The 19,552-nt window shown below is 56.9% G+C and overlaps 1 protein-coding gene across 1 annotated transcript; it reads right to left on the reverse strand.

The window, feature by feature from the left end:
• Positions 1-2,827: 2,827 nt before the first annotated feature.
• Positions 2,828-4,403, reverse strand: LBX1 (ladybird homeobox 1). The gene is made up of 2 exons (XM_049855847.1): positions 4,079-4,403; positions 2,828-3,418 (listed from the first exon to the last, which is right to left on the reverse strand). The coding sequence occupies exons 1-2, from the start codon at positions 4,401-4,403 to the stop codon at positions 2,898-2,900; spliced, it is 846 nt and encodes a 281-aa protein (XP_049711804.1). The 3' UTR covers positions 2,828-2,897.
• Between the last annotated feature and the right edge of the window lie 15,149 nt (positions 4,404-19,552).

Raw genomic sequence — 19,552 nt, forward strand, 5'->3', positions numbered from 1 at the left:
ACAAAAGAATAAAAGGCAGAAGAGGAAGGGAGGGGGAAGAGGGGAAGGGGGAGGGGAGGGGGAGGCCGGAGAAGCAAACAAATAACCCGCTTTAACTAGACGGGCGGATAAATGGCCCCGTTTCTCCTCAGCCCCGATGCGCCTGCTTAGCTGCGCGCCCTGCGGGCGCCGCAGCTCCGGTGGGCTCAGCCCGGGGGCCGCCGCCCCTGGTCCGAAGGGACCCGGCAGGGCCCGGCCCCCGGCCGAGAAGCAGGAAGCGGCCGTAGGTTCCAGGGCCGCTTCATTGGGATTCATGGGCGTGTTGGGCGGGCGGCCCGGGGCTCTGGGCGCGGGGCGGGGGCCCGGCGAAGGGGGGAGTGCGCATGGCGGGCGCAGATGCCCGGGTGACCGCCGTGCCGCGGTCCCTGCGCCGCCTTTGTGACGGAGAGGCGCGCGCGGGGACCTAATCCATCAAATTGTCTACAAATTGTGAAGAAAATTCAAAAACCATATGGTCGCCAGCGCCAGCGCGCTCTGGGCTGCGGAGGGCCGCGGCCGCGCCCGCACCCGGAGCCGCGGGGGGCTGGGCCCGGCTATTGTCGCCTGTCAGCGGCCGCCCGGGCCCATTCGTCCCGGCCTTCATGGTCCGCGCTCCGAATTACAGACCCATCCATCCTGAGAGAGGGCGATTTATGTCGCCCGGGAGGAACCGGCCGCACGCCCGCCCGGCTGCCCGGCCGCCTCTTCCCTTCTCTCTCCTCTCTCTTCGCTCCCCTGTTCCCGTTCCCACTCTCTTTCTCTCCCTCGGTCTGTGTGTCTCTCTCTGTGTAGCTTTTTCTCTTTCTCTCTCTCCCTTCTCAGCTTCTGTGTCTCTTCGTTTTCTCTCTGCTTTGGGCATATCTTTCGGTGCTCCTCATTTTCTGTTTCCCCTGCCTCTCCATTTCCTTCCGGACACGCAGTTCCTGATTCAGGCCCGGGGGCCCCCATCGCCTACCCGAGACCAGATGCGCATTTCTCACATCAATTTTGCGGAGAAAGAGAGCCGAGCGGCCTGGAGGCGGAACCCCGCTCTGGTGACAGCGGCTACTTGCCAGACCAGAGACAACAAAAGCCCAGAAAAAAATCCGCTCTGTCCCGAAAAGTGAAAGCGCGGAAGCTTCTGACCCCAGAGAGTCCCTTCCAGATCGATGTCTCTGCCCCCTAGCCGAGCGCGGGGCCCAGAATTGGTGAATGCTACCAGAAATTCACCCCAACTCTCAGGTGCTTCCTGCTCCTGGTGCTTGCTTGCGAAATAATTCCGCCTGTCTTTTGTGCCTTGGGCTTCACCCCTCTCCAGGGTGAGACCCTCGTGCGGGAACAGAAACTTGGGAGTCCCCAGGCTACCCTCTGCTGTCCAAAGGAGCGATTCGGGCCTGCAGCCCGTGGGAGGCTCTTCCCACCTCCCAGGGATCTGAGGAGAGCTGGAAGAAGGCTGTCTTGGCCGGGGTGGGACATACGAGCCACAGGGCAAGTCCCTCCCCACTTCTTGTCCCACACAAATTAATTTTGCACAGGTGGCGGCCCCAACGTACACTACATTTTCTCCCAGGGCAGCCCGCCTCGCTTTTTACCCGGACCTGGCGAAGGCCGCTTCTGTTCCGATTTAGCGCGGCGGCGTGTCTGCAGGCCAGAAGAGCCTCCTCTGGATGCTTCGCCCGCGCCCCGCACTTTCATGCCTGCCCTAAGACTCTTCCAAATTTCCGAAATCCAGACGCCTGGTCACAAGCAGCTGCGAGAAGCGGAGCCTGCCCCGCGGCTTCCCAGAACCCGGCCCAGCACTCAGACACCATCACCGCTGGTTCTAATAAAATGGCAAAGACTTTATTTATCGGAGAAAGAGGCCTTGGGTACAGTCCGGGGAGGAGAAAGCAGGGCGGGAGGAGGGGAGGGGCACGTGGGACCCACTCTTATCGGGCTACCCTCTCTGGCCAAGTCAAGCTAGGAGCGGGGTGTTGGAGACAGCAAGACAGACCCAGAGCTAAGGAGGAGGTGGGGTGAGGGCTTGGATGGCCTCCTCTCTGTCTCTGTCACATGCAAAAAAATTCTAAAAAGAGTAAAAAATAATTCTAGGGCTTTGGGTTTCGTTTTCGTTGCTTGGTTGGTTGGATTTCACCCCTGCTTTGTCCTCAAGAGCCGGACCCCAGTAGTCAGTCCAAGGAAACCTCAAGGGGCAGAGGGATCTTTAAAATAGCGTTAGTGGGCATGGGAGGCAGAAATGGCATCGAAAACAGGCTTCTCTCGCTGGGGGGGGGGGGGGGGCGGGAGGGGAAGAAAAGATCGATTTGAAACTTGCAAGTCAGGACCCGGCTGCCCCTCTCACCCCTTTCCCACGAGGGGGAAAAAAGGAAGAAGGAAAGAAACGAAGTCAACTGTAAGTGGCCCAGGGAGGCGAGGAGGGAGCCGGCGGGTGCATTCGCCACATGCAGAGAAAAATCAAAACAGCCAGGCCACCCACTCCTCCAGACAGCGGGGTTAGTGTTCGGTACCCTTGCTTCTGCCTCGCTCTCAGCAAACCGGGCAGCTCCAGAGCTTTGAGAACATCGAAATATCCGAGGTTTTAAAAAATAAAAAAGAAATCAGGCTGCGGTGGGAGCAACCCGCTCTCTAGGTTTAAATATTTGTACAGAAGCCATACAGAATTGCACGGCGAGGGCTCCCGGTTCAGCGGAGGCCGTGCGCGACGGCCGGCGGGGCTGGCCAGCCCGGGTTTATTGCTTCGAGAGGGAAGAGGCGGCTGCCGGGAGCCAAGTCCGGGCCGGGAACAGGAGAGGAGGCGGGAGGTGCAGAGGGGGTCCCAGCTCCCCTCGGCGGTCCGGTCCGGGAGGCGGCGGGCTTGCAGGCGCTAGGGGCCCGGGGCGGCGAAAGATCCTGGACGCTGCTCAGTCGTCCACGTCGATCTCTTCGTCTTCCTCGTCCTCTGAGCAGTCCTGGCTGCTGGCCGGCTGGTCCGTTAGCGGGGAGGCGGGCGAGAGCTGCAGGGGCCCGGCTCCCGGGGCCTGCGGGACGCCTGGCGGGAGCGCAGGAGAGCCGGGCCTCGACTTTGCCCTGCCACAGCCGCCGCCGCCGCCGCCCGCAGCCTCCGAGTTCTGCTCAAGTTCGGCCAGCGCCACGATGTCCATCTGCCCGCTGGGGCCTAGTTTCTTGGCTGACTCCACGTCGGCCTTCATCTCCTCCAGGTCCCGCTTGAGCTTGGCGCGCCGATTCTGGAACCAGGTGATGACCTGAGCATTGGTGAGGCCCAGCTGCTGCGCGATTTGGTCGCGGTCGGCGGGGGATAGGTACTTCTGGTAGAGGAAGCGCTTTTCCAACTCGTAGATCTGGTGGTTGGTGAAGGCCGTGCGCGACTTCCGTCGCTTTTTGGGAGTCTGTCGCTGCCCAAAGATGGTCATCCCGTCGCGGCCTGCGAGGAAACTATAGTATAGACTTTGGCAGGGAACAGGAGACCCCACCCGGTTCTGGTCGCATAGCTCCCCCCGCATCTTATCCCACCCAGGCCCATCCGGCCTGCTGTCCCCCAGTCCCCTCTCATCAGCCACCTGGGCTAGGGCAAGCCTCGCCTCAGCAACCCTCCCTTCTGCGCCTCTAGTTTACCGGACATTCCTAGGAAAAATTGCTTTAGCCTCTGTCCCCTACCTAAGTTGTTTTGAAAGATACGAGGTAGCTGAGAGTGGGAGAGAGGCTGACAGAACGCCGGGCTGCGGTGTGAACCCTGGTTCTCCACCCCTTCCCAATAACCCCGACTCTGCCCTACCCAGGAGGTCCCAGCAAAAGGCTCCCGATTCCCCACCCCATGGGCAGGGCTGGGAGCACCCTGGCCACTGGGAGCTGGAGGGCGCTGGGCAAAACACACCGACTGCGCGAGAGCTTGGGTTCCCTCCACCACTTCCCGGGTCACTCCTAGACTCTAGCCTACCCAAAGGTCCCTATGAAATAGGGTTTGGGTCCTGTACCACTCATCCCCACTCCCAGCAGCAGCGGCTCGGGCTGGAGGGCCCTGGCAGCCGGCGCTGGAGGAGGCAGGCAGGGCGCGGGCGCAGGGGAACCGAGTGACGGCGCCTACCTTCGGCTGCCTGCAGGACGCTGACCTCCAGCCCTTTAAAGGTCTTGCTGGCGAGCTCTTCCAGAGCGCACAGCGGCGAGGTCTGAGAGAGCAGCGCGCGGCCCGCCAGGGGCAAGCCGCCCGGCGCGTGCTTGTCCGCAGCGGCCAGCAGGTGCGCCGCCCCGCACAGCGAGTAACTTCGCCGCACAGACGGCTTGTTGAGGATGTCCTCAATGCTGAACGGCGTCAGCGGCTTGTTGGAGTTGGCGGGGGGCGGCAGGTGGTCCAGCGGGCTGCGCCGCCGCTCCTCCCCCGGCGCCGCCTTGCCGTCCTCCTTGGAAGTCATCTCAGCCTCTTGCAGGGGCCCGGCCGCGGCGGCTCGGGCCGCGGGGACCCAGCCCGCGGGCTGCTCCGGCGCCGGGAGGCGCGGGCCGGCGGGCTGGCGGGCGGGCACGGCAGGCGGGAGGGCGGGCAGGAGGCCGGGCCGGGCAGGGCGCAGGCGGACCACGGGCCTGACTAGAGCGGCGGCAGAGGCAAGCAGAGCCGCTCCAGGCCCTGGGAGGAGGGCGCTGACCAGGGCGCCGCCGCCGCCGCGAGGGCTTCCAGCAATCCGAGGCCGGAGCCGGGTCGCGCCGCGCGGGGCTCCAGTTTCGCCAATCCCGGTGCTATTTAAAGGTGTCAGGTGGCTCCGCGGCGGCTCCTGGCCCCGGGTCCTGGCGGCGGCAGTTGGAAGAGCCGAGGCAAGGGCGCCGATCCCGGACTGCGAGGGGAGGCGGAGAAACGGGGCAATTGACTATTGCTAACAAGTTAGCCTTGATCGAGGAGTAATCAATTATCTGCAGTGGCGGGCACTTCTCTCGCTCTCTTTCTCTCTCCTTTCTCCCTGTCTTTCTCTTCTTTCTCTCTCCTCCTCCCTCCCACCCTCCCTCTCTCTTCTCTCTCCTCTGCTCCCCCCCGTCTCTTTCCTTCTCTCCCTCTCCCTCGCCCTCTCTTTCACTCTCTGTCTGTCCAATGCAGGCGGCTCTAAGTTAGGAAGCTCATTAATTAGCGGGCCGGGGGTAGGAGGAGCCGGTTGGAATTAGCCTGCCTAATGCGCCTGTCAGTCCCGGCGCCGCGCTGCGCTCGGCCCGAGCTGTTTGTAAATTACATTAGCTGCGCCTTTATTGCACCCGAACCTCCGGCGACTGCAAAGCTGCCGCCCCCACCCCAAACTGCGAGCCGCGCTCCGGGCGCACCCGCCTCCCGCCGGCCTGACAGCGATGGCAGCGCCGGCCCCGGAGCTCCCTGGCTCTCCAATCCAGGATCTGGAGCCCCAGAAGGGCGGCGGGAGCTCCAACCCCGGAGTGACGCGTTAGCCGCCTGGGCCAGGTAAGACCAGGAGCTACCGTGGGCCCCGCAGCCGCGCAGCACGGGACTTTTCGGAGCTGAGACCAAGGACCGAGCGCCCCTGTCCTCGGACCCGCTGGTCCCTCTTCTCCGGCCCTGGGCCCCGCCTGGGAGAGGGACTCGTCTGCACCCTTCCCCCATCCCTTTGGCCCGCGGGAGGTCCGAGCGGGTTCGGCAGCCCTGGGTGGGGCGACACGGGACGGAGTGACGGGGACTCCAGGCCTGGGAGAGGAGGCCAGTCCGAGGGCACAGCCTTTCCCTAGCCGAGAGGCGGAGGGGGAAGTTCCCGGTGGCTCTGGGCTCCTTTCCCCCTGGCCTGAGCCCTAAGCGGCAGCCCTACCTCTTCCGGCAATCCCGCACACTCTTTCCTCCGGCCACGGCTCTCGGGCCGGCTGGGGCCACCGCTCGCCCGATGACAGGTGTCCGACGGGCAGCGGGGCAGGGTACTGGGGCTCCCGGGGCGGCTTGGGGCCTCCCGGCTGCACTCTACCCGGCCCCGGCCGGGGCCCCGCTGCCGGCCCCGCCCAGCCAAACGCCGGACTGGAGTGAAGCGCCCGGCCGACTCCAGCTGTTCCGGATGCGGGGCGGGGGCCTGGAGGGGCCGGGCCACCGCTGGGGTTTCGCTCTCAGGAACCCGCAGGGAGGCCCGTTGGAGTCAGGTTGGCGAACTGGGGACTTCATGGCCCGAACTCTGTTTATACCAGGCTTGCATTTTGTGTGCATCGGTATTTGAAGGTGTTCATGAAGGGCTTTTTTTTTTTTTAATATGTGCATTTCTGTGTCGTTCTCCATGTGTATCTTTGTGTAAACGTATGTGAGCCTATGAGTATTTAGGGTTGTTTGAATCCCTACCTGTGTCTTTCATTTCCCTGAAGCACTCCAGCCGGGCTCTGCCACTAGGCCCTCTTCTCTTTGGCTTTCCGGTCTGGTTTTCGGGGGCCGCTGGCCCTGCCCGCCTGATTTTCCATTTTTGCCCTTGGAGATCAGAGGGGAGGGAAGGCGGCTGGAACCAAGGGAGGAAGAGCCACTCCCCTGCCCCCCAGGGCAAACACACAGCCCCGGCCCCCCCAGCCCAGGCAGCCTGGCCCTTTCCCCGGCTTTGTTCGTAAACTCGCGGGAAGGGAGAGCACTGGGCGTCCCGCTTGGACAGGAGAAGGACCCGAAGCAGCCAGAGAGAAGGGCTCTGGGCCCAGCCTCGAGGTTGGGATGAAAAGAATAGGTCCCCTAGGGCTTCCTGCCCCCCACGTGTGCCCCGGGAGATAGGCGAGCTGAGCTGGGCAGCGACAGTGGGCAGGTCTTTTCTCCCTCTGCACCTCAGAGGTCGGCTTCTTTCTTTATCTCCACGTTTAGTTATTTATTTGGAATCCTAGCCCAGTGGCTCTCGGGAGTCAAAGGGACGATGTGGGGAGACAGAATTCTTGTTTGGGAGCTCAGCGCCAGCCCCAGGCCTGCTTGAGGGCGTTGGGAGAGCTCTGTACACCCTCCCCTTTTTTTTTACCGGCACTTGCCGGAGTGGGTAGGTGCTCAGGGGGCAGAAATGGTGAGGGTGGGGGATCTCAGCTGCAGACGCCTCCCTAGGGCAGCTCTGTCTCTGATGCATTCTTGCTGCCCTGGGAGCCACAGGATGATGCACAGCCTAGCAATGGAGAAGTCAGAGTACAAGGCCAGTGGAGAGGGACCAGAGGGAGGGGATGCCACGGAGCTGGACCCTGCTGCCTGGAAGCTCTGGCCCCTCTCCCCTCATTTCCTGCCCTCAAAATCCCCACCTTAACTTGTGGCTGGCTGCCGTTTCCTGCCATAACCCCAAACCCCTTGACCTTGCACCTCAGGCAAGCCACAACCCCTTAGCTATCAGCTGAGGTCCCACCAGATCAGGAAACCAGTATTCTTGGGCTCCTATCCTTAGAAAGAAAGAGGCCCTTCTCATACCCCTGTAAATCTTTTTGTCTGCTTTGGTCTCCGAACTGCCCCACAGGACCTGCTTTTAAGGAAAAGCCAAGCCCCTGCTGTTGCCCATACCCCTAGCCCTCAAAACCCCCCATGTCAGGGTCACAGTGAGGCTGCCGGGAAAGAGAAGGTTGCAGATATTGAGAGCAGAGTCAGGATCATAGAATTCCTTGCTGGGGCCCTGCTCCACTGGAACTTTAGTCTTTGGCCACACGTGTCAAAGTGGAGAAGATATTCGCATACCTGCCCTGAGAGAGAGGCAAACCCAGCTGGGCTGCGGGACGGTGGACAGGTCCTACTGTATTGGCTCTTTCACCATGGTCACCAAACCTCCTGTTTCTGCCTGCCCTGTACTTGCTGCGCACTTCCCTGCCCCCCGCCCCCCCCCCCCCCATGTTTTGCTGTTTTGGCCAATTGATCTGCTCTCTGGGCCAAATCCTCTGAGCAGGCTGCACAACTGGGGGCCAGAGCATGTAGTGACACCTGCCGTTTTGTTATTTTGGGTCTAAAAGCCACCTTCATCTCCTCCTAGGTCATCTTTGAAAGCAGCCCAACTGCCCCACCTACCTTTTCTCACCCCTTCGATTTTCACTCAGCTGACTCCAGTGTGTGGGCAGCTGGTAGGCTGGTATCGTTTAGATTCCTGGGAGCCCAAATCCTCTCGCATTCTGCACCCTGCATGCAAGCAATGGGTTGTGTTTTGGATTCATGGGTTTGACTTTATCCCCCAATACTGAGAGATTATTGAGGGCAGGGGCCTCAATCTGGGAATTCCATTTGCCTTGACCTGCGCGGGCCTGGGGCACTGGGTGTCTGCTCCATATTGGTTGACCTAACCTCCATCAAGCAAATGGGATATAAACAATTGTGTGATGGAGGGCAACGGCTTGGTCTTGGAACGTCCCTTCTCAGAGGAAGAGTTTTGGAGATTCCAAGAAGCTGAGTGGGGAGTGACTCGGGGACAGTGGGGTGGAGAATGCTGTGGAAGGAACCCTGTTAATCACCATCAGGGCTCTAACCATTTTGCCACATCCCACCCCTGGGACCCCAATGCAGGGGCAAAGAACACACCCTGTGGTGCCCCTACCTCAGCTAGCTGGGCCAGCGTCCTCTTGCCTGGAGCTATAAGCAGCTGGTCCCTGGAGTCTGCTCTGCAGGGGGAAAGCCTGACTTCAGAATCATGTCCACACTGAATCCTGAGCCTGGAAGTTCTTCCCACTGCCTATCTATCCCCAGCCCAGGCTTATTCCATCTCCAGTGGAAGGGGAAGGAATTAGTCTACCAAAAATCCACTTTTCCCCCAGTTTAGGGAGTATTCCAGACAAAGGGAGGGAAAGCATTGCCTGAATTGCCAGGATAAGGGGACCCTGTACAGCCAAGCAAAACTCCTTAGTTGCTCCTTTGCACAAGAGAATAATTTGTGTAAATGCTCACAGGCTCCATCAGATTCAGTCTGGGTTGTTTTGTAGCCCCCATTCACTTCCAGATTATTCAGGCAAACACCAGCATTGGCTCTCAGGCCAGAGCTTCCCTTAAAGAAAAGGACCTGACACCCCTTTCAACTAATGAACTTTCTGACCTCCCCCCGCCCCCACCAATCTAGATCATTTTGTCCCACAGGAACCTGTTCCTCTGACATGCCACATGGATTTGGGGAGCTTCCTACTATCTGGAGGTAGACTCTAATAGCTGTCCGCTTGGTTTTTACATTCTGCCCTGGGCCACTGCAGTAACAGCAATAGCCATGACAATAAACACCATAAGCCCTTACCATGTGCCTGGCTCCAGGCTAAGAGTTTTAATGCCATATTTCATTTCTTATTCACAGCTCTGAGAGGCAGCTACTGCAGTTACCTCTATTTTACATATAAGGAAATAAGGCACAGAGAGGTTATGTAACCTGTCCACAATCACACAGCCTGTTTTGGAGTAGTCAGGATTTGAAGTCTCTGCTCTTAATCTCTAAACCATGGGGTTCTTAACTGGAAGCCCCCAAGGGTTCTTTGAATGGGCCTCAGGGGTTCTGCAGATCCCAGAAATTGTGTGTAAATTTTTGTGTGTGAGCTCAGGTGGGCACATTTTTCTGGGGGGAATTATTATGAAACTCATTGGGTTCTCAAAGAGACTGGGGATCCAGAAAATGTTAAGGCCAGAAGCAGACCAATGAGGGGGAAGCGGCCCACCCCCCAGACTGGGGAGCAGGGAGCTAGGTGCTCCAAAATTCTGCCAGGGCTCAAGTCTGCTTCAGGACCTGCCCTGCTGTGTCTGGCCAGGCCCAGCTCACAGGACCTCTGCTGGAAAGGGGGGGGGGGGAGGGAGAAGGGTCTGTGGCTAGGGCACCACTTTGGAGAGCACTCCCCCTGCTTCTCTCCTTCTCACTTCTTTTGTGAACTGAACCCCGTCTGATGACAGAGAGGCCATACCACATGTACTAGCTTCCTCCTGGACATTCATTTCTGCATGGGGAGCTAGAACTCAAGGAAGTCTAGAGGGTACTCGGGTAGTCTGGGGGCATAGGCAGAGACCACAGAAACAGGTACAGATGTTACGAGACAAGCTTCCAGAAAGTGCTCAAGATTCAGGGGACCACACTCTGCAGCCTCCAGAACAGCCTCTCTTTTGGTCCTAAGCCCCTCATCCTGGGGTTGGAATGGCTTCCATTTGTCCCTTCTCCTGGCATTCTTGTTCTGTCTTTAGTGCTCAGTTGCAAACTTACCTCTTTGGAGAAGACTTCTCTGCTTCGTTCAGCTCTCCTGTGCTCCTTAGCACACCCCTCCTGGAGTCACTGTCACACTGGTTAGTCTGTCTTTCTCCTCTCTCTTCACCTGGGTGTGAACTTGGTGAGGAAGAACCAGAATCTCCTCTCCATGCCTCTATGCCAACCTGGCATACACCCAGGTCTCCCCAAGTATTTGTTAAATGAATAAACTAAATGAGTAAATAAGAGACAGAGAGCCAAGCAGTGACCTCAGCCTGCACCCCAGGGAAAGGGCCAGGGATGTAGGGGTGGGGAGAGTGGGAGGGTAGGTGCATTGTCTCTGCCAGCTTTGTACAGGTGTGTGTGGAACTCCTGCCACTCACATCCCCAACACACACAGAAGGGCACAGAGATGTCATTCCTTAATGCTCTTTGGCCATTTGAGGGGGGAGAGGTGGCTCCTGGGTTCTGGACAGAAGATGGGCAGGGGGGTGGAGCAGGCAGAAGTGGCAGGAAACAGTAATGCAGGGGTCTATGAAGATGGTAAAGGAACCCGAGTGGGAGGAGTCTGGTTCTCACCCCAGTGGAGGTAGCATTTGAGTTGAACCTTGAAACACCAGGAGTATTTGGGTAGGTGCAGAAGCAGGGACCACTCTCCAGGCAAGCAGAATAGCCAAGCAGGAAGCCCAAGGTGCCTACATAAGGGGGAACCAGTGAGCTCTATACCTCCTCCCTCTGTTGCCTGAGCTGTGGCTGCTAAGAATGGCACAGCCTTAGTCCCCTGTACCCTTCTGGCAGGTCTGCAGCCTGGGGAGGGACCGGGGCTGGTGGGGTCCTGTGGTGGCTGTTTGGTGCTGTGGGAACGAGTTGGGAAGAGGCTAAACCCCCTTGCTCCTCCAGAGTCTACAATGGGAGTTTCTTCTCCTTACCCCCGCCCCTGGAGCTCCAAGACCTGCCCCTCTCCCACTTTCCCACTAACCCAGCCGGCCCAGGCACTCCGGGGTCTGAAGTCTAATGATAGTCAGCGCCCTCCATTCACAGAGGTCTCCCCGCTTGCGGGAGGAAGCAGACAGCCTTGGTGGGTAGCGGGACCTGAACCAGGCCACGTGGATAATAGACCCGGTGACCTAAGCAAGAGAGGCGCGAACACGCAGGAGGTGGACAGCCCGGCTAGATCCGCTCCGGAAAGGCCTGAGTCAGGCTCCTCGTAATAAACTGCGCGTGAATAATTCAGCAGCCGCGCGGGGGCTCATTGCATTATCCCGCGCCACCTCTCTGGTCCCCACCGAGAGGGGTAGGGGCATAGCACACTAGAGGAGGAGGGCCGGCTAGAAAGACCCCTCGCTGCTGGTTTCCCAATTCTGTCTCGGCGGAGTCTCACGAGTCTCGCGGGGCCTCCATTCCCTCTGTACCCACCAGTTGGAGGGGCTGCCGGCTGGGCAGTGCCATTCCAGCTAAGACGCCCCGGTGCCCCAAGACCCCGGGCAAGCGAAAACAGGCTGCAGGACGCAGGCCGGAAAAGGGGGCACAGGGTCTAGCCGGCTGGAATCCAGGCAGCCGCAGTCCCCAAACGCTCTGCAGAGAAGGTGGGCGGCGTGTCTCGGGCCTGCGCTGGCTCAGCCCGGATTCCCTGCAGGGGCTTCGTCCGGGCCGGGATTTTCCTTGCAATCGAAGTGAGGCGCCCATTAAGCCGCAGAACCCTCCACCCACTCTGACCCCGTAGGTTCTCGGGTCTCTGACCCCACCTCTCTCGGATCCAGTCCAGGCCGCTCCAGCAGCCCCGGAGCCAGCCCCGCACTTGCCCGGGCGCAGGCAGGGAGCTCTGGCCTTCTCCGGGCTGGGCGTGGGAGGAAGGCTTTGTGTGTGGCGCCCGCAGCCTTATTTCGTTTGGGCGGACCAGCTCCTCTTGGCTTTTGGCTCTTCCCACTTGTCTTTGGGTTCCTGATCTTGAGGGATCACACTCATCCCATCTCACTCCGTTTCCAGCTGCCCCCTCCTTTCCCCACGCAGCCTCCCTCCTCCCACGTGGTGAGTCTTAGGTTTAGACCCTCGCACCTGCCCGCTCGCCCTCTGGGGGCCGGCGCCAACTGGGCTGCCAGCCAGGTTTTCACACAGCCTGACCCCGAAGCCCCGCGGGAGGCTGTTCCCGCCTCTGGGGTACACCTCCCCGCCCCCCAGTCTCTGGGAATCTTCCTCCTTCTTCCCTATCCTCCTCCTCAAGGTAAGCATTTTTCTCTTTTATTTGCATCTCAACTAGTTCCGGGTGGGTGAGGGGCGGCCGCAGCCCCTGGCTTGTGGGGAGGCCCAGGCCTACTCCACCTCTCCCGAAGTCTTCGCTGGAGGCTGCGCTCGCGGCCAAATCTCGGGCGGCGGCTCTGCGTCTCCGCAGAGTCGGTGAGGTGGGCTGCTGGCGCCTTGACCTCAGAGGGCTGCACCGCCGGTCGACCGTCCGGTCCTGGGTAAGCCTCCTCACCTCTCTGAGCCTTGACCCTGACAAAAGGCAGGGGGTTTAGGGAGGATGAAGGGAGACTAAAGCCTTTTCATTCGTTTTGGAAAGGAGTAGCCAGCGTTGGGGTCTGAGGGGGAGGTGAGATTTGCGAGAACTAGGTCTGAAATGTCCATTCATTTTAGCAAATGTTTCGGAAGTACCTAGTAGCTGCTTTTTCTTATTTTTATTTATTTATTTTACAGCTGATGGGGTGCCACACTAGAAACCTTCTTTCCAACCCTCACTACAGGTCAATTTTACCGCAGGCAAAATTCAAATCCAGATGCGGTTTGGGGCTGCTCTTGGGATTAAGCCATGCAGCCTCGCCTAGGACAGGTGAATGGAGCCCTGGAAGGCCGGCGATGACCTGAGCAGAGTGGGGGTGGGCTGAATCTCCAGGAGCTCCTATAGGGTCTCTGTGAGTCAGAATCCACTCGACAGCAACGTTTTTTTTTTTTTTTTCCTTGCGTGTGAGTGTGTGTGTGTTGGAAAAGCTTTGAAATTCTTATTTTCAGGTAAACGATTTTGGCGGCGCCCAGAGAAGGATGGAAGGAAGACCCAAGGAGGGACTGCCGGCATGTTCTGGAAGGGGAGGGGGGAGAGGTGAAGGCAACTTTCCCCGGAGCTCCCCCGGAGGTGGTGGCGGCGGGGCCAAGGTAAAAAGAAGCCATCGCTCCCCAGTCTTTGATTCTGTCCATTCACTCCCGAGTCTGTCCTGACCACTTCTCTGGCAGTCTTGGACCGAGGGTAAAAAGGAATGTGGGGAAGCAGGTGCACGCCTTGCTCGGGTGCACAGGGTTGGCCCGGACGGTCTCCCCACTCTTGGTCTCCAGGGCTGCCTGTCTGAGATGGGATCCTCATAACTGTAGAGGTGAGAGGACTGGCTGTGGGGGAGCAGAGGTGGGCAGACTGGCAGCCCGAGGGGGCGGGGTGGCCTGGGAACCGTAGTTGGGCCGGAAGGGCTTAAATTCCGACCCCCGGGCGACCCCTTCCTGAGTCCCGGCTGAAAGGTCTCCTGGTGGCAGCCCCGACAGGCCACGATTCCCTCAGCCACAAGTCCTATTACGCTGTATTTATGTTTCGCTTTATTGTTTTTTTTTTTTCTTATTATTGTCTCACTCTGGGGGAGGCAAAGGATATAATATATTCATCTTTATTATACCAAATCTGTGTGAAGCATTTAATAAAACGCTGTTTCCACACAGCCAGGGATATTAGTGTGAGCTGTTCTTAAGTTAATGCTCCCGTGCTGAGGGCGCCTCCGCCACGGCGCCTGCTGCTGGCGGGTAGGGGGAAGCGCAGGCCCGGCCGCCGCCGCCCCGCCCCGCCTTGCGCTCTCGCTCTCAGTCCCCGTCTCTCTTGCTCTTCTCAGTCCCCGCGCCCATCCTAGCGAGTCTCTCAGACACCCTCCGGCCACACCCTGGGAGGGGCTCAGAAAAGCCGGGTTCAGTCCCATCCGCATCTCTAACCGCTCTGAGCCTCGATTTGCACCTATAAAAACTGGAGGAGAATCATGTGTCGGCTTCCCCACAAGGCTCCTGGGGCTGAAAAGACTTTATAAACTGGAAAGAAAAAAGTGAGAATTTGTCGAGACAGGGTCCACGAAGGCCAGAGAGAAACAGGGAGGCCTCAGAAGTGGTTCCAGGCAACACAGATCAAGTGGGACCCCAGCCCAGGTGGAGGGGAGAAGTACAGCCTCAGTTTGAGTAGAGCCCAGAGGGTCTGGGCATGCCTGGGCCTCACCCCTAGCCGATGAAAATGACTGAAGTTCAACTGAACCCTGGTAAGGACCTTGACCTGTCACGGTGGGCCTTCCCATAGTTCTCACATAGGTAGGAAAGCAGCTTTTGTAGTCCCATTTTGCAGCTAGCAAACTGAGGCTCGGGAAGGTCAAATGGCTTGTTTAAGGTGACCCACCTAGGAAATAACAGAGCAAATTACACAGTCTTGGAACTTCATATCCTTTTCCTCTGTTGGCTTCCATTCTACTGCCGCAGTATCTGGGTGGGCGTGGGGCAGTGGATAGATATCAAGACTGAATTAATCTAAGCAGGGAAGTTGGGCTCCCCTTCATCCCTCCCCCAGCACTCCTGCTCCCTGTCTCCCTATCACCTAGAGTTTTCCACAGCCTGTAAGCTTTATCATCTGTCCCCCACCACCTCTTCCCCTACACACAAACAAGTACCTGGGGATGCCCACAGGAAGGAGAAACAGTCACATAACTTTCCATAGCCACTGCCCTATGTCTTTAGGGTCCACTGTCTGGGTTCTTTTAGAGCCCAGATCTGGGCACATCAGTCTTAGGCTGTTTGTACCAGGCCAGGCAGGAGGAGTTGTATGGGAGAGGAGAGGATTGAAGTGAGTAGGTGAGTCCCCCCTGGTTACCACTGTTCCATAATTCTCAGCCCCTCCTTTCAGTCCATCCTTGGGAGTAGAGGCTGTACCAGGTCACCTTACCTCCTGAAGGCTGCAGGTAGGAGCTTCTTCAAAAGCTTAGTGTACTGAGAGATATGATGCTTCCCACCCCGGGCTGGTTCTGGTGGAGGGCAGGACTAACCCTATGGCAGGGCTGGGACTAAGTGAGGCAAGTGAGGTGCCTAGGGTGAAAAATTTAAGGAGGCACTCTCTGGGTTGTGTACAAACCCTTAAATTTTGTGCCTGAGGCATCTTGCTTGCCTCACCTTAGTCCCAGCTCTGTGTGTGGTCTCAGGGGTGGAATCAGATCCAGGGAATTGCTGAATGGGGACAGAGAGGTTGTTTTCAACTCATCCTTGGGAATGGCTTTCTGACAGGTAAAAATGCAAACAGTGGAATGAGCTGCCTTGTGGGGAAGTGAACCTTTTCCCAACAGGAGCCCTACGCAAGCAGAACCTCCTGAGAAGGACAATAATCAGTCTTACCTTCATCACCATCATCTTCATCATTTTACTGTCACTTACGTTGTGCCAAGCACTGTGCTAAGAGCTTTGCCCACATTATCTCATGCAATGTATATAAATGTGTTTCTGCTGAGGATGGGATATCAGAGCGTCTGACCTTTTGGGTCCTTTCCAGCCCTGGGAGCCTATTGTTGCATAAGACACAGGGCACTTCTGTGGATTTTGGTTGGTTCATTGTGTTATAGTTATTATTTATCAACCTGACTCATGATTTTTACTAACGATTAAGCTCTTTGAGGTCAGAGAAGTGTCTAATCTCATTTTTTTTTTTTTTTTTTTACTGTTCCCCCAACCCTGTTCCAGGACTGGCCCAGGACTAGGCACATAGCAGGTATTTAGTAAATGTGTACTGAACAAACATACAAGGAAACCCATGTCAAAAAGCTATCTGCCTACCTGGCCATCTACTTTCCAGACCGAGGCCAGCTGAGCCATTAAGGAGGCCATCAGGGGAGCCTGACCAACTCTGATAGTCATTGTCCCCGTTGTCCCACAGCTGAGCTGAACTCAGGCGGCACTTATGAAGCCTCCCCCGACATCGTGTGCCCAGCCCTATGCTAGTTTGTGGGTTCTGCCTGTGCAGAAGGAGCTCAAGTCTCATACTGGACAAGCCCTATGAGAAGCCATTCAAGTAGCAGAGGAGGCTTCTGGGAGAGCAGAGCAGGGAGGGCCCTTGTAGCCAAAGAAATCTGGCTGACAGAGCTGGGACTAGAGCTAGGGTAGGATTGAGTGGTTGGAAGGAAGAAACAGAATATTCCAGGTTGGAGGGGGGTATGCAGCAAGAACAAAGAGACAAAGGCAGGAATGCTTACTATAGTTTTGGGGGGCAGGTGGGCCTGCCTGGCTGGAGCTAGAACTCAGAACCCAAGATGAGCATCCCAAACCCAGCCTTGTCCAAAGTTATCCCCTTAGTTGGTATAAGATATTACCTTGGGGACTCTGAACTCAAGGTACATGAGTTTATTGGGTAACGAGATGGACTCTTCTAATTGGCTTGGCCCAGAAAACCCAAGGCCTGGCCCCAGCCCAGAGCCAGTCCAGGCCCACCTGGAGCCTGCCCCCCAGGACTGGCATGAGCAGCTGTCCTGGGTCTCCCCAAATTAGAGCCTGAATTCTGGCATCATTTGCAGCTCAGGCACCCTGAGCTGGGGCAGGAGTCCTCCACCAACATTCCACCTCCCTCATTCTCCCTTCTACCCTCTAATACAGGTGGAGATTGTACACTGGCCCCAGCCTGGCCCAGCCCTACCGAGCCCAGCTGGGCCGGGCCGCCGGAGGGTGGAGCCGTGTGCCTGTGGTGGTGCCAACTGAGCCAGTGTGTATGCGTTGCTGCAACGGCCTGTCATGGAGCAGAAGCCTGCCAAGGAGCCGGAGTGCTGTGCTGCGTGGAGAGTGTCAGGGGTGGTATTGTCAGCGCACAAATGCTCAACTTTATGTACTTTTAACTAGAGGTGTAACAGATGGCCCCGTTTCTGTCCAAGCCAGGGAGACTGGTGCCCATTCCGGCTGCAGCCAATCAATCCCGCCACTCTGGGGGAAGCTACAAGCTGGGCTGGGAGGCCTGGAGCCAGCAATCGCACAAGGCTGTCTGCTCAGGCTGGCCCGGCACTGCCTTCGCCAGCCGTTCAGCCATGGGCCTGGGGAGGCAGGAGGGCAGGCAAGCGGCAGCCATGCCCAGCAGCCGGGTCAGAAGTCTGTCTGGAAGGGAGAGCCTGGATCAACCTGTCAGTTCCCAAATGGCCGATGAAGACAGAATCAGGTCCCCAATCCACCCCACTGTTGTCTTCATTCTCGCATGGTCTACTCTCGGTACCTAACCCCTAAATCTCCAGCCTTGAGATGATCCAAATCTATAATCCTACAGTGTGGAGACCAGACATTGCTTGGACCTGGGGGTGGATGGTGGTGCTTTTGGGAGAAGTAGTCATAGGACAGTGAAAGGCCGTTGGTGAACAAATGCCCAACACAGAGAAGAAGAGAAAACAACAGGATCCAGGGACCTGACAGCTGGAAGAAACTGTTAAATTACTCATACTCATACAGTCAGTCAACAAACACTTAGTGAACAACTATTGTGGGCCAAGTCCCTTGTTAATTACTGGGGACGCAATGGTGATTAGGACATAATTGCTGTCCTTAGACTTTCTCAGGGGGTGACAGACAACTGCACAGGTAATTGAAGCAAATAGATAGGGCTCATAAATCTCCAAAAGGATTGTGGGAGCACAGAGCAGGAGCATTTAACCCTGCCGGGAAGACCCAGGGGTTGGCCTCTGAGCTGGGTTTTATAAGATGAGTAGGAGTTTTCTCTGGTGGTGAAGGCACAGAGGAGTATCCAGGGGAGAAGAAACAGCATGCATAAACACATAGTAAGAAAGAGACTGATGAGTCTGAAAAAAACATAAATGACTAGAGTTTGAGGTATGGGAGGAGAACTAAAGGGGATGAGGCTGCACAGAAGAGGGGCCAGGCCTGGAGGCAATGCCGTGGGATGTGCAGCAGGCTGGCTGCCTGACCCAGCTGGTCTCTTCCCTCAGTACCTCTCCAGTGAACTGGGGACAGTCACCCCACTATCCTTCATCCTGGGGCCAGAGGGAATAAGGGAAGTAAGAGGCAGGGTCTGGCAGCATGTGGACAAGGCCAGAACTCAGGGAGGGAGGCACTGCAGCATCAGTCTTCCAGAGTGATCCTAGTCCTGGCCTTCCTTCTTTCCTGCTTTGAGAGACAGGGGAGGAACCAGAGGGCTAACTCTCCCCCAACTCCATACCCTGTAGTTTTCTGAGTCTTTTATAAACAGCCTTCCCATAGGTTCCTAGAGAGGACTTGGAATCTCATCTACTCATTCACTCATCAAATATCCAAATATCAGCTGTGTTCAAGGCCCAGGTGGCATACTAGGTAGACAAACCATTGTTCTGGACCCAAGGGGAAGACAGGGGTCTGGACAGGGCTCCTTCCATTTGCAAGAAACAGAGGCTCACTTGAGTTATCACAAGCAAAAACAAGGCCTTTTGTACGGAAGCACATGATTTGGCCCTGGAACTGGGCCCAGAAAGTATGCAGAAATGGAGGCAGCTCTGGGGACCAGCTTCTCTCTCATGGTAAGGTGGAGGGGCACCTCCCAGCATCTCTTTTCTCTGTGTCTCTCTTCTCGTTAATATTAATGAAATTAATAGTAATAATAATGTTGATAATAAGAGAAGGAACAATAGGTAACTAGTGCTGAGCACTTACTAACTGCCAGACACATCAGTTTTCATGCTTATCTCAATTAATCCTCATAAGAACACTGTGAGTTAGCTAGTATCGTTATCTGCATTTTACATATGAGAACCCTGAGGCTGAAGGAAGTTAGGTAACCTGCCCCAGGTTCAAGCCAGGAAGTGGAACAGTCAGTATTTTCACTCAGGTCTGTTGCCAGAGCCCCAGCTCTGAACCGCTTCTGACCCCCATGTGGCACTGAGAGCTTCCTGGGTTTTCTCATAATTTCTCATAACCGTGACTTGCATTTGACCAGCCGGCCTTTCAGAGTCTCTCTCTACATCACCTCCGCTAACTGCTCTACTCTCTCAGTATTTCATCGTTCAAATTCCCAGGAGAGGAACTTGGATTGGCCCAGCTCATCTTTTAATGCCAGGCCACATTGTAAGCAGCTGCCCAGCCAAAGAACTGTCTGGGAGTAGGGCAGTTTCTTAGAGAAGGGGTTGTGCACAGCCAGTGATCAACAACTTCGATGGAGCCAATTGTAGAAATAATGCTAAGGAGGACATGCAAAGTGCTATAAGGAAGGGGCAAGAAAAGAATGAAGGGAGACTTTATGGAGGGTATTTTGTGGTTTGGGCCTTGAACTAAGGATAGGATTTGGGGAGCAGAGTTGGAGAAAAGGAATTCCTGGAGGAGGGAACAGTGTGAACCAAGGCACAAGACTGGGATAACATGAGTCATGTTCAAGGACCAATGAGTAGTTCAACTTATTAGGAGAGTGAGGGCATGGGGGGTGGGGTGGTGGGCAAGAGAGTGAAAGGTAGGGCTTGAAT

Source organism: Elephas maximus, chromosome 16, assembly GCF_024166365.1.
Source record: "Elephas maximus indicus isolate mEleMax1 chromosome 16, mEleMax1 primary haplotype, whole genome shotgun sequence".
NCBI classification, from domain to species: domain Eukaryota; kingdom Metazoa; phylum Chordata; class Mammalia; order Proboscidea; family Elephantidae; genus Elephas; species Elephas maximus.

Bases quoted from the DNA above. Each gene is read 5' to 3' on its own strand.
- LBX1 (XM_049855847.1), bottom strand. From the start codon at position 4,403: ATGACTTCCAAGGAGGACGGCAAGGCGGCGCCGGGGGAGGAGCGGCGG. The intron at 3,419-4,078 runs GTAGGCGCCGTC...GTTTCCTCGCAG, and splicing joins CGTCCTGCAGGCAGCCGAAG to GCCGCGACGGGATGACCATC.